The sequence below is a fragment of the Diorhabda sublineata genome, chromosome 3, assembly GCF_026230105.1.
Source record: "Diorhabda sublineata isolate icDioSubl1.1 chromosome 3, icDioSubl1.1, whole genome shotgun sequence".
Classification (NCBI taxonomy): Eukaryota; Metazoa; Arthropoda; class Insecta; order Coleoptera; family Chrysomelidae; genus Diorhabda; species Diorhabda sublineata.
The window spans coordinates 20,135,976-20,149,951 of NC_079476.1; the positions used below are offsets into that span (position 1 = coordinate 20,135,976).

The 13,976-nt window shown below is 32.0% G+C and overlaps 2 protein-coding genes across 2 annotated transcripts in view; one reads left to right on the forward strand and one right to left on the reverse strand.

The window, feature by feature from the left end:
* LOC130442057 (sensory neuron membrane protein 2-like) overlaps positions 1 to 13,976 on the reverse strand; it is a 43,748-nt gene that overhangs the window by 17,046 nt on the left and 12,726 nt on the right. Inside the window, exons 5-6 of the mRNA XM_056776033.1 lie at positions 12,557 to 12,841; positions 6,240 to 6,469 (exon numbers count right to left, since the gene is read on the reverse strand). Of these exons, the coding sequence (XP_056632011.1) occupies positions 6,240 to 6,469; positions 12,557 to 12,841 (515 nt within the window). The remainder of the gene's footprint in view (positions 1 to 6,239; positions 6,470 to 12,556; positions 12,842 to 13,976) is intronic.
* On the forward strand, positions 3,169 to 3,944 carry LOC130442060 (uncharacterized). The gene has a single exon (XM_056776036.1). It carries the CDS (start codon positions 3,236 to 3,238, stop codon positions 3,866 to 3,868), a length of 633 nt encoding a protein of 210 aa, XP_056632014.1. The 5' UTR covers positions 3,169 to 3,235; the 3' UTR covers positions 3,869 to 3,944.

Sequence of the window (13,976 nt, forward strand, 5' to 3'; positions counted from 1 at the left end):
ATGATAATTCGACATTTTGGTTCATCAGTTGGAAAATTTATTAAACACATTTTGTATTACAGAACATGATGCAGATCAATAACTAATTAAAAATTGAAATTAAGAATTTAATATAAAACAAACTCACAAATCATGAGAGAGAAAAGTTCTTTTCCTTGCATTGAAGTATTCCTGTCTTTTAAAAGATTTTTTTAAAATAAAATAGTTAATAGTGATATGTGTACAATTTTGTCTTGTTAAATCCACAATGGAATTTCTTCTTGGTCAATTTTATTTTAACGATTGATTACATATATTGTGACCATTTCAATGAAGAGTTCGAGTGAATCAATAGAGTTAACGGTACTGCATAGCTATCCTTCATATTTTTAAATACTTCACGAATATTTCTGGGTATATCTAGAGTTAATAAAAAACAATGTAGAATGATTTTTTGATCTGTGTCTTGTAGACTTTCAGGTTGTGTTAAAAATACTTTCGATTTCAAATAACCCAATAGAAAGAAATTTAACGGGTTTGAATTGGGTTACCGAACTGACTACTCCACAGGTCCCTTCCTTCTACCCTAAAAAAAATATTCGGATTTTTAAATACTGGTAGCTTAAATTACGGTGGTATACGATCTTTTTGAAAACACCGTCCTTGCTCTAAAATGTTGTTGTCGTCGAATAAAGACAAGACAATTAGTGCGTTCTACTAAGCACTCACGACAATTACGTTCACGAACACGATCTTTCCCATTCCATTTAGTCCACACCGTTGTAATCGAAAACCTAACTGGAACTAAACTTATCAATCTCTATAATAGTTTATTATGCCCTTTTTGAGTTGCATCTTCGATATCCCCTTTTGGGGTACGTGTTGTGCGTCTCAATTTGAACGAATCTTCAAACTACAAGAGAGATCTGTTAGATATTAGACTAAATAGTAGAACTCACTACCGGGATTGTTTAGAGGATTCAAAATATTGACTGTGCGTTCCTTATTAATCTTTGAATCCGTTTGCCTAATCCGTAAGCACGCTTCTCCTGTTTAACAAAGTTTATTTCATAGCTATCAACTCAGGAACGCGGAGCACGTTCTTCATCTACCAACTTCACGTTCAGAATTAGTTAAGCGGTGAGTACTATACAATGCGAAAATATCATTTGCATATAAGAAAAAAATACACAAAGAACGAGTAACATACTGCATGAAACATGCAAAAATAATAGAGTACAGCGAATTAAGTACGATTATAGTCGTAATCTGTGCACTTGACAACATTGAGATTAGTAGAGAGATCCACGGCAAAAAGAAATAATTTTTCTGATTCTGAAATAGTACTTTGGATGACATTATTTTATAAATCATGTTGTCACAAGTAGTCGTAAATATAATTGCCCTTAGAGGTGAAAATCTAAGACAGACTAAGATCTCTGAAGTAATCGAGTTGGAACGAATTACTACTACAATGTATACACATATTTAATATTTTCCAAAGATAATTATTAGAAGAAAACTAAATAACTCCCCCTAGTAGGTGTATTATTTATTATGTAATTATTAATCTTGTGTGGAAAAGAGATGTTTCAAGAAAAGTAATTTTATGAATAATATTATTAAGTAGATAAACTAATATTTCATTATAATGTTTTTCTCGTGACTGTCATTTAAAGATTTTCTAATATATGGTAAACAATCACTCATATTGGGACACTCGGTACATATTTCAGCTGGATGTATACTTCTACATCAAAGTAATGACTATTTCCATATATTGACATTTATATGGCGGGCAGACAGCAGGATATCGGCCAATTTTTCTCAAAATTTAATGGGGCCTTTAATAAAAAAGAGAGTCAACATTGTTGGTGAACGCCCACACCATGTGAAAAACACGCATCACGACGCTGGTTGGTCTGCAAATTTTTTTGGTAACTGATAACTATAATTAATATGGTTACTCAAACAGTTATGAACGTGTTTTATATCTGCAATAACTGAAATGAAAGTGATTTGCTATCATATTTTGTATAATTTTTATACAATATTTTATGTTTATCAAAATATCTAACTTCCAATGAAATGACTATGAACTAATTGCTGTTCTACATCCAAAGAGTGATTCGTACCAATCGATTATTCTACCTAAATTTATAGTCAAGAGGCAAGCTGACTCTAAATAGGTTAGTCTCAAATATACAGGATAACTCATTAAAAAAAAACACCCTGGAAAAGTAAACTAGTTTTGAATTTTTAAAATGATCGTCCGGGATTCTTGATTTTTAATATCCGTTTTTTTTTTATGAGAAATAGTCTTATCTGACTTATGATTTTAATGGTCGTTATTCTAAAGTTGAGATTCTTTTTCTTGGAAAACTTTTTGCTTTAACTCTTTGAAGAGAATAGTGAGTGGTGTGCCATTTTTTCAATCTGAAGGTCATTGTAAACGTTTTTCTCAGACTATCAACACTGACACTGACCTAAATTTTTTTTCACTTCTCCACCCTATGTCTTTATAATGACTACTTTTCGCGATTAAATGCCATTCTCATTTGGCCACCTGATACATAAATAAACAGCCGAAGCACTAAGCATATATGTCTTATAGTTAACTTAAGTTGACGTACATAAAGCACCTCTTTCAATTTAATATATAATATAATATTAACTACAGTATAATTTTTTCTATGTTGACAACTTCTAAAATAGTCAAATGATTTGTGATGATAAGCTGAAGATAAGATAATGTTACTATTAAAAAAATAACAAAGTTATACTAGTATCAAAAATTAGATGGAATTTATTTCAATAATAATTTAAGTGCTTCCATTATTTTGGTTGTTTGTTTGTTGTTTTTACAATTTATTATTAATAATTACAAACAATGATAGTTAATTTGTTATAATTTAAAATTTGTGTAGGTAGTATTTCATCAGTTAAGATGTTTATGAAATGTATTGATGTAAATAAATCAACAAAATAGACAATATTTAATATTTAATTCGAAACTGTGCATGACAAACTAAAATTAATTTTTCTATTTTTCGTCATCATTCTACTTTACTTTGTAATTTGCAATTTGTTCGGCCCTGTACAATAAATTAATCGATTCAGTAACATTTAACGATTCGAAACAATAACCGATATCGAGAAACGTCACATCGCTGTACCTCCACCCACTTTATGTAGACACGCAGCATATGAAGTAGTGCGAATGCGCAGGTCACATGTTTGGTGATAAGTGAAAATTATGTTATTTTTTACCGGTGTCACCGTGGTATTAACATTAACAACAGATGCAGTAACCTTGGCGGAAAAACAGTTTTGTTCCAGTGATAGAATTGATAGTGTTGACGGCTCTTGTTCACAAGTCAAAATGTCTAGTCCAGACAGTTACAAGTCTGCCAAATCTATCTACGAATTTACAGCGAATGATATCAAAGGAAACCCAGTTTCTCTGGAAAAATATAAAGGTCATGTATGTATAATTGTAAACGTAGCTTCTCAATGTGGTTATACAAAGAATAACTACGCAGAATTAGTAGAGCTATATGAACAATATTCAGAATCTAAAGGTTTAAGAATACTCGCTTTTCCTTGCAACCAATTTGCAGGACAGGAGCCAGGAACTAACGAAGAAATTTGCCAATTCATGCAAAGTAAAAATGTTAAATTCGACATGTTTGAGAAAGTAAATGTGAATGGTAACGATGCTCATCCGTTATGGAAGTATTTAAAGCATGTACAGGGTGGTACTCTGGGAGATTTTATTAAGTGGAACTTTACCAAATTTATTATCGACAAAAATGGGGTACCAGTTGAAAGGCATGGACCAAGCACTAATCCAAAAGATTTGGTTAAATCATTAGAAAAATATTGGTAATGAAGCCTTCAATATGTCTGTTTATAATTACAATAGAAATATATTTTATGCATAATAAATTGTGATTAATGTGAAATTAGATTTTTATTTCAATTTAAAGTGGAAATCGGAGTTTGAATATAATATAAACAAGATGTAATATAATCTCATACAAACATGAGTATAATACATACAAAATAAATCATTTGTACTGTTTACCTTTAAAATAATAATATTATAATAATATATAATATTTCGAAAAAGTTTTCAGCCGCATTTTAAAGGAGAAACAACTACTTTCCTGGCTAATGCCTCAACGAATATTGAATTATATCTCCTTTGAAGAGCGTTAATTCAATCGACGTTTTTGTTAATATTAACATACTCATTGGTTCGCAATTGCAAGAAGAGGTTTGTAACCACTGACTAGTTTGGACATTATTACTTCTTATCGTAGAGGAATTAGCCAGGAGAGTAGTTGTTTTATCCTTTAAAACACGGCAGAATACATTTTCGAAATATTAAATTTCATAGGTGAACAGTGGAAATTATTATTTTGATATACTTCACACATCTCCTGGGGTTGTGGCCAAAGGTGTACTTACTCTAATATATTATGAGCTTTTGAATACTTATGTATTCATCGTCTGGGAATCAATTAGTTAAGAATTGCGGTGTGGTAAATTTTGTAATATCTTGTAAAAAACATTAGATTTATCAACTTCAAAATTCAATTTTCAAATTGACGCTTGATAGAAATATCCAATTATATATATTGTGGGGTTGTGGCAAACACGAAAGTGTACTCTTCAATATATATTCTGAGCTTTCGAATTCATCATCAGGAAAGGAATATATGCTCAAAGTGGAATGTAATAATCACTCATATTAATTTATCAAGAATTATGGTGTATTGAAATTTTGTATAAATTATTGAATTCAAGCGATTGAAAATATAATAATCAAAATGAAACTTGACATAAATATGGAGTTTGTTGATTCTTGTCGCTATTGAAATGTTTTTTAAATTGAAATACGTCAATTTTTTGGATAGGTTCAGTTAAGTCGTTAAAGGATGTATGAAAACATCAGGATTTTTATTTGTTTGAAAATTAATTTTCAATTAAATTTTATTGTGCTATTTAGGTAAATAGAGCTTTGAGGATAAGGGAAACACCTATTTTGTGGAATATCTTAATAAATCTATTTCGTCATTTTTTAAAATTTTTTCTACCTTGTATTTGTTATCATCAGCTATAAACTTGCCATTAGGCATAACATTTCATGAAAATTCCTTACTGGGGTACACTCAGCGGCAAATCATAGAAAGAAGGGTTATTCGATTTTAAAATCCAACACCTGAATGTTTGCAGCCAATGACGGTCAGTGGTTGGAAAGGGTTGGATAGTTAAAAGATCTACAATTTTTGTTCTTACCAATTTTTAAAATAACATTGTTTGGTAAGCCACAAAAAACCCATTTTTTATTGTTTATTATCGAACAGAACAAAATATTTTAGACCTTAGTCTACTATTCATATTTTACAATTTTCTAGTGATAAAATTATTTTTATTGTGTTTTATTTTTGCCGATAAAAATTATTCCTTAATCACCAATTACTGTCGAATGATAAAGAAGCCGGAGACCATATTTTGAAAAATACTGCGTTGATTAAATTAAATTATATAAAGGTAACAGTTTGTTACAGACCTAAATATTTTACGGAATAAATTGAAAATAGATGGAAATGTCACGTGCAACGTTCTTAATTGATATCGGATATTTCTGATCTATTGCATTTTTTTAAACGTTAACATCGCGTCTCTGAACGGGTCTACTCGCAACGCAGGCTTGACAGAGATGGATAGAGACACATGGCATGAGACAATCGAAGGCCTATATAGATGGACCTCGTGCTGTAACTAAACAGGCGCGAAATCCCACTAGTGACCGGATTTCTCAGCGGACACTGTCATCTAAGACGCCATCTCCATACCATGGGTATCACGGACAATCCGGAGTACTGTTGGTTCATGCAGGAGGACGAAATCGCAGACCACGTTATTTGTGAGTCTGATTTCATTCGAGCGCGGTTAAAGATCTGGGCAAACCTCACAGTTTGCTTAATGATATCAAAGGGTTCAAGCCGAAACGCCTGATCTGAAGGCCTATGTGTTTAACGATTTCTTGGCCGCCAACAACTATGCATTCTTCTATAAAAGTAGAATTTATAGGATACATCATATCATATCTCTTGAGAGAAAGAACATAATATAACTTAGTTAATGACAAATTTAAGGTCAACGAAAAATTACCCAAACCAAGCGCACAACTCATCTTTTTTCAATATTTCATTATCGAGATGACATTTTTTAATTGATAGAAAACTTACCTGCAAATATCAGTGGCAAAAATACTGAGAACGTCGTCTTTCGTAATCTGTGGAGGATATAGAGTAGAATCTCCTCCATGAACCAATTGACAAGAATCGTTATTTGATGACTGTTTACTTCCCCAAAATGGAAGATGCGTAGAATGATTCCATTTCATGATATTTCCTAACTGAGAAACGTCGTGGATACCTCTGTTTACAGTATAAATCCCATCAGGAGCGTCAGCTTTCTGGAATAAGGCAGCTTTTACTATAATACTTGCCGGGAAAATAACGTCAATTTCATTAATTATTCAATGAATATTAATGATTGAAATATACTAATTGAGGTAACTATAGTATCTGGAATCGCTGTACTGTAATAATTTTATATATCTTCTTGAGGCATTGCGGTAGAATTGCTATCACAGAGCTCGTTATTTTAACGCTATTTTGAAATGAGGGACATGGTAAACTTAGTGCAACTCATTGACAAATCTGTGAGATGTACGAAGAAACTGCGGTGGACAATTTAATCGTAGTTTCCATTCACAACATTACAATGCATTGCGAATTTGTCAAGAAAACTGCAACTTGAACTCTTTTGACCATCTTCTGTGCAGTTTCTAGCCAATACCATTCGTTTCGGCATCTTGAAAATTAGAGGTTTAACAACGGTTACGAACATGTCACCATATGGTTCAATGCACAGGCCAAAATATGCCACCAATTGGGTAAATAAAACTATGTTGGATCGTTGAATATCGCCTACGTAGATCTTTCATTTCAGCATGAAGGTTGCTTCATCCGACCACAAAATGGAAATGCTGGAACTGGGGATCATCCTAACAGCCGCACTTCAGATTGCTGCACAACTAACGTCAGCGCTATTGTTTCCATATTTTCGTTAGTTGTTTACAGATACCGGTCATTCAGAACGTAGTGCGTCGAATTCGAATTCGAATTCGAATTCCGAAATTTTTGTTAAAATCCGATAAACATAGTTTCGAAATCAGCAGATACGATGTAACAAAAAAAATCTTTCATACATACAGTGTGTCTGAACCAAAGTTGAATGAAATGGCTCAACACTTTGGAACTTGCTTCAGGTATCGAAAGTAGATTACTTATAGGTCATAAAAAATATATTTCCAAAATAATCTGTATAGCCCTTTTAAAAAAAAACTGATTTAAAGAAAAAAAATTTTTTTTTCGTTTTATTGATCAGAAATAAATAATAAACTAATGAAATATGAAATATCTATCAAAAAATGCTTATTATTATTATTACGTATGAAAACTATAAGTACAGCTATTACTATTCTCTTATTACATGGTTAATAAAAAATTAGAAAAAGTAAATAGTCTTGTTCAAACATGAAATGCTTTATAACTACATAGGCTTAACAGTTTTGTAGAATACTGAGGGTTTTGCACATCAACTTTAGTTTTGAGCCACCAAGCGTTGAAATCGAAATGCACCGATTCCATTAGTTGTTCACTAAAAAATCCAAGCCCAGTTTGAGTTTTGCGGCAGAACTGTTCAACGTGAAAAAAAAACGGCATGAACCTTGGGAGTGATGTTAATACCTGAAGATATATAGCTGTTTTTGAAACTTCGTATGCACATCACGTAATTTTCATCTAGACTGTTTCCAAAACATGCAGAAACTACATTATGGAAAGTAGCGAACACTTGTACGTATTTTAAGTTTTCTGCACGCATTTCCATTGAACCCCGAACCTTGGTGTGTAACTTCACGCTGAACGTGGCAAAATTCAGCCCAAGATTCGGCTTCACTTTGACATTCTTTCAACATGTGCGTAAAAACAGTATTTACCACACCAAGCATGAGATGCAGTTTTGGCGGTGGATTTATTTCCAGGAATGTTTTATCTACAGATGCTGTGATTAGAGGGGGGTGGATGCAATTAAAATAATTTTTTGCCAGGCTCTTCAATCCTTTTAGCTTCAGCTAACCACTTTTCATAATTATTTAAAACATTTTCCCCAGTTCTTAAATCACCACAGGTGTGAAGCTCATTACTTTTTGCGTAACAGTACGTACATGGATATGTGCTACTGTGTGCCATAATACCTACCAAAATGTTTGCCAATTTTAGATCAGTCGCTATGGTGCCATTGAAAGGACTAATATTCAATTCTGAAAAAAGTTGCTGCACATTTTCATAATTTTCTTGAGCTTGTGAAACGGCTGCTAAGATAAATAATCGCTTAACACTGGAATCCTTGAATTTATTTGCTGCAATTCCTGTTTAAAAATAGACTACATCATCATATAAAGCACTTTAAATGGAGTTGAGTTTCGTACCGTATAAAAGTAAATAATACCTTCAATGTATTTTGCTCGCTTCTTATTTGCACTTTCAAATTCCATATTTGATTTTGACTGTACTGAAAGGCATATTTTTAAAAATCCACCTCCTCCATCAATACCTAACTTCAAGTGGTCTTCTGATAAATTGCGCTCTTGTCTCACATACTCAACAAACCCTGGCACATCATTGCAATAAACTACAACTAAAGGAGTATTCGAAACTTCACCACCTTTCACTTTAACAAGAGGAAATTCTTTGTAAGAAAAATATTCATCTATTGAATGAGCTTTGGTAGTGAGCTTCTTTTTCAATCCTGGTTCAACAGCTTTTCTATTCTTTGTACCGGCTCGAATGGAAGCAACCAATTTCAATGTGACTATTTACTTTTTCTAACTTTTTATTAACCATGTAATAAGAGAATAGTAATAGCTGTACTTATAGTTTTCATACGTAATAATAATAATAAGCATTTTTTGATAGATATTTCATATTTCATTAGTTTTTTATTTATTTCTGGTCAATAAAACGAAAAAAAATTTTTTTTTCTTTAAATCATTTTTTTTTGAAAAGGGATATACAGATTATTTTGGAAATAGATTTTTTATGACCTATAAGTAATCTACTTTCGATATCTGAAGCAAGTTCCAAAGTGTTGAGCCATTTCATTTAACTTTGGTTCAGACACACCGTGGTGAGCTTGTATCGGTTATCCTTTTTGAAAACGCGTCTACTCGACGTTATCATGACACAAGAACAACTATTTGAAGCACTAATATGCTTCGTTTTAATTTTTGTCGACAGCATTGTCCGACTTATGAGCGTTGCCAGACTTACCGATTTTTTGAGAGCGTTGCCTGACTGAGAACCTCTAGAGATTTCTATTTAATAAGAAACACAAATTATTATTAGGATTCTTTTAGTTATTTTGCTAAAATGAAGTATTTCAAGTATCAATGCTATTGTTATAAATACTATCTCATTTGTTTTGCTTTGACAAATTATTCAATATTCATTTATCAAAATAGGGTTAAGGTTAGATAAAGAATTAAAAACAAAAGTGCGGAAGTACATCGTCGTGTCGCTATATTTGGACTCTGAGTAAAGAACACTTAGATAAAAACTATTTGTTAAAGAATCGTGACTACTATACGGGAAAGAGGAATCAGGGGATGTTTGTGCACTACTTTTTATGAAGAAAAAGTATATAATAGGGGTTCTGAGTTTTATAATATTAACAAAATTTTATAGGCCTAAGAAAAAATATTTTACTACACAAAAGTAGGTTCACTTGAATGTAAGTACTTGATGACAAATAGAAATAAAACTCTTCAGACCAGAAATATGCATTAAAAACCAAATGTAAAAGATCAATCATATATTTCTTCGTCCGTTCGGAATAAATGATCACTGATATTATAATATTATCTTCATTATCAATCTCAGGAAGCGATTTGTCTTAATTTCTAGGGTGGGGTTCATTTACTTAAAATCTTGAGATATATATGTTATTAATATATGCAGCAGGTACTTCCTATATGAAAAATTAGCTTCAAAATTTGCGGAAAGCTCCATCTCTATATAGGTTGTGTACGAAATTATTTATCAAATCCAGTTTCCTAGGACTGAAACTTTCCTAAGAAGTTTCGTCATTAGTCACTGACCAAATCGGTTTTTGTGACCATCAAAAAAATGTAAAATACCTATAAATTTATGCATTTCATACTTCATGTGTTTAATGTCGAGCATTTACTTTATATGTTATAATGAAGTATGAAGAAATGGTGTTTGTGATTGTCAACTCATTTTTTAGCTCCTATTTTTTCAGTCGATACCTCTTTGTGGAATAAAAATCCACGTAGCACAATTGAAAGTCCTCAAACCAACGTTTGATTTTTTTGGTTTTAATTTTATAGGTTCCATAAATTAATAATTACACGTTTGTCAAATCATTGCAAATATTGACTTTATAAAATATTTATGTTTTCGACAGAATTAGGCTACACACACATGATTAAACGGAAAAGTTTGTCAACTATTTAAAAAATGACAGGGTAAACAATGACGAATGCTTCAACTGATCGGAAAATTCAACTCCCCATTATACCAGTGGAGTCCAACTTTGTTCTTTGAAAATCCCACTTTTTTATTGCCATTATAAAATGTACCATATGTACATAGGTTTAAGGTTTAAAAGTTTAATTCTTTCAAATAATAATTGGAAGATGTGTCCCGTCACAAAACCTTCACTCACTTTTTGGTAACAAAGAAAGACAAGTAAGGAATTAATAAAAACTCGAAAATATTAAAATATTAAGGGGGTTCCAGCAATTGATGCCGAATCTCGAAAATTGTATGACTGAACTTTTTCATTTGGAATGTACCTCGGGCTACAAAATTTCTTATTAAGAATATCTGATTGATCAGCTGGCTTTTTAAGGAGAATCGACAAGAATGATATGCTAAAATGCCAAAAAAGAATATTTGGCAATAATAAATTGCGATACACGAATTTCACGATTTTTTGACATATTCACACGTTAAAACCTAATTGTCATTTAAGCCTACGAAGATTACTTTGATTTGTCGGAGAATATGTTGGAATATAAAATCCTATGAAAGAAAACTCTGACACGTTTGATTTATTCAGATGCGCCACGGTCACAGAATGTGAACAAGTCTCGAGTAATTTTTTTTTTCGACAAATATAATATTGCTGACTTGATTGTTTCCAACAATTCATATAAATTTGGAAAATCGTGTTCAAAGACTATTGATACGAGTTTTTGGGGCATTTATAGCTTCTCCATTTTTTTATTGATAATTAATTTCGCTTTTTAGTTAAAAATGTGTATAATATGATTTTTGATAGTCTTTTTTCAGTTACTAACTTCACTTATTCAATTCCATTGGGTTTTCTATCTCTCATTTTCATTATCAGCACCCCAAAGGTGCGACTTGTATCTCTGATAAAGCTTATATTAAGCTTGAAAATATTATGCAAAAGAAAATCGTGAAACCTACTTATAAAAATTTGTATCAGTATATTTTTTCCGAGACACGTCATCCTTTTTAACAATTCTTTTAGAGAATTTCTATACTTCTGGAGTGGAAAACGTTTGGCAACGAGAAAACGTTTGCGAGATTCAGATTTTACTACAACAATTGAATAAATAAAGATTTAATTTTACTAATATTATGGCGAATATCTCAACATTCACTTTAATCAATTGTTCATTTTATTTCATTGTTTTTTCTTCCATAAATTATGATATATATATATATATATATATATATATATATATATAATACAAATTGAGAAAAATGGCTACTGAGACACATGAAATGTTAGTGTATGTATGGGCAAACAATCACTAAAAAATGTGTTTAAGTTTAAACGTTTAGCGACGGCAAGGAAACGGCTGACCGGAAGCCTCTAGATATTTCATTGGTATGTGTGATCAACATTCATCCTTTTTACGAACAATTGTCACACAGGATCATATATAAGGCAGCAATCCATGTAATAGCGTCTGTTTCGTAACCTAAAAAGTATCGCTGTCAAAAGTCCATGGTGAAGATAATGTTGATCACCTCTTTCCACGACGAAGGAATCATCCATCTGGAATTCGTTCTTGTAAGCCGGGTATGGCGCATCCAGCTTGTTCGAACTCAGTAGAGTAGGACAGGAAACCTACTACACAATAGCGCGCCTGTCACTCTGACAGAAGCTTTATATTGTCAAAAGTGGCACACATTGGCTAATACATGGAATTTATTTGAATCTTCTGTTTTGCTTCTTTTCTAATACCATTCATCGAACCTGTTAGACACTGGAATTTTGTTTTCCACTTTTGTATGAAAATGTTTTTATTTCATTATCGTACGGTGTACAATCATAATTGAAATTTGGCCTTAGACCATATAGTAACAAAATAGGTTTGATCCATCCCAAGTATTTCTAAGTGAAAGTATACTAAAACAGATTAATATGTACTCACATAACCCAGTAATGAGAAAATGAGTCCGTCCACTGCATCTGTATATACAGTATTGTATATCCTTTGAACATTTCTCATGTATTTAGTTTTGTCGATAACGAGATTTCGTATTATATTACACGCATATCCATTGTCTGGAGAGGCTTGTGCAAAGGGTATACCTTCGAATAAGACTGATTTGATATCTACTTTTATGAAAAGAGTATCATATGGCGGCAAAAATATTTTGTTTATACATCCTGCAACGGCCAATTGCTCTATTGTTGAAGTTATTTCTGTGAGAACCTGAAATAGCGAAACAAAATTTCAAAAATATGATTATCAACCCACACTGGCAATCGTTGAATAAATTATGCATTCGTGAGGTACATCCAATCCAAGTGCTATAACTTTGTTTATCGGATTAACATATCTTAGAAAATGGTGATGATAAAAGCTCAAATCACAGTCATCGTCAACGATAAACAGGTGAATTACGCTCTCTAACAAAAATCACCCTTCCAGACCTCATTTATGAGTGTCAAAAATACTATGACCTGGTATACTGATGCTTTCAAAACTACAATAGGAACTAGAATAGAAGAATAGGCCAACAACCAAACACTCCTATTTGATATAAGCCCCCTTTGCACTTTCAAAGTAGGTACTGGAATATTGGGATTAGAAAACAATATAGCAATCCTGAATGAAAGAAGGTGGACAAGAAAAACAGGTTTCTCTTAACCTGAAAATGATTTCCATTGTCTTCTTTTCACCACAGTAGTAATAAAAGTTTCCCCTCGAATCGTCAAGACAACTGTTTTTAAAAATACAAAACTTTGCATTCTTATTTGCTCTCTCAGTACAAAATATCATGAATCTGCACATACAATACACAAAAACGTTTCATACTACAGATTCTGTAGATTATCAAAATACTTCTGATTTCAATAACTTTCATCAAATCATCGATATTAAAGATTTCGATTACTCCTACACCAAATATTATTAAAGTCCATAAGATAATCAAGATTATAATAGAAATCATTAAAATTTTGCTTCATGTAGAAGAAGTAGAACAAGCGTTTGATAAAGTTGATACATATGTACTGGAAAAATATTTAGAATCAAGCCAGAAGATGTCTTTTCGATATTGAAGAAATAAAGGCCGGAATTCTACAATGAAGTGGATACATGTCACATTCCAGATTTAAAAAACAACACTAAACAAACTTCGCCGAAGGCACTACTATTTTTGAAGTAATAAAGAGTAATGGAGAGGCAACCAACAAGCTTTAAACAGCTATCCACCGTATCTACGGCTGGATGAAGAGATGTAATATTGAACCAAATAAGATCAAATTAACTCTACAAACGATGAATCATAGTCAGAATAAATAATAACATGATTCCACACTCAAAAACAAGAAAATACTGGAAA

Coding starts and splice junctions, on each gene's coding strand:
- LOC130442060 (XM_056776036.1), top strand. CDS start 3,236: ATGTTATTTTTTACCGGTGTCACCGTGGTATTAACATTAACAACAGAT.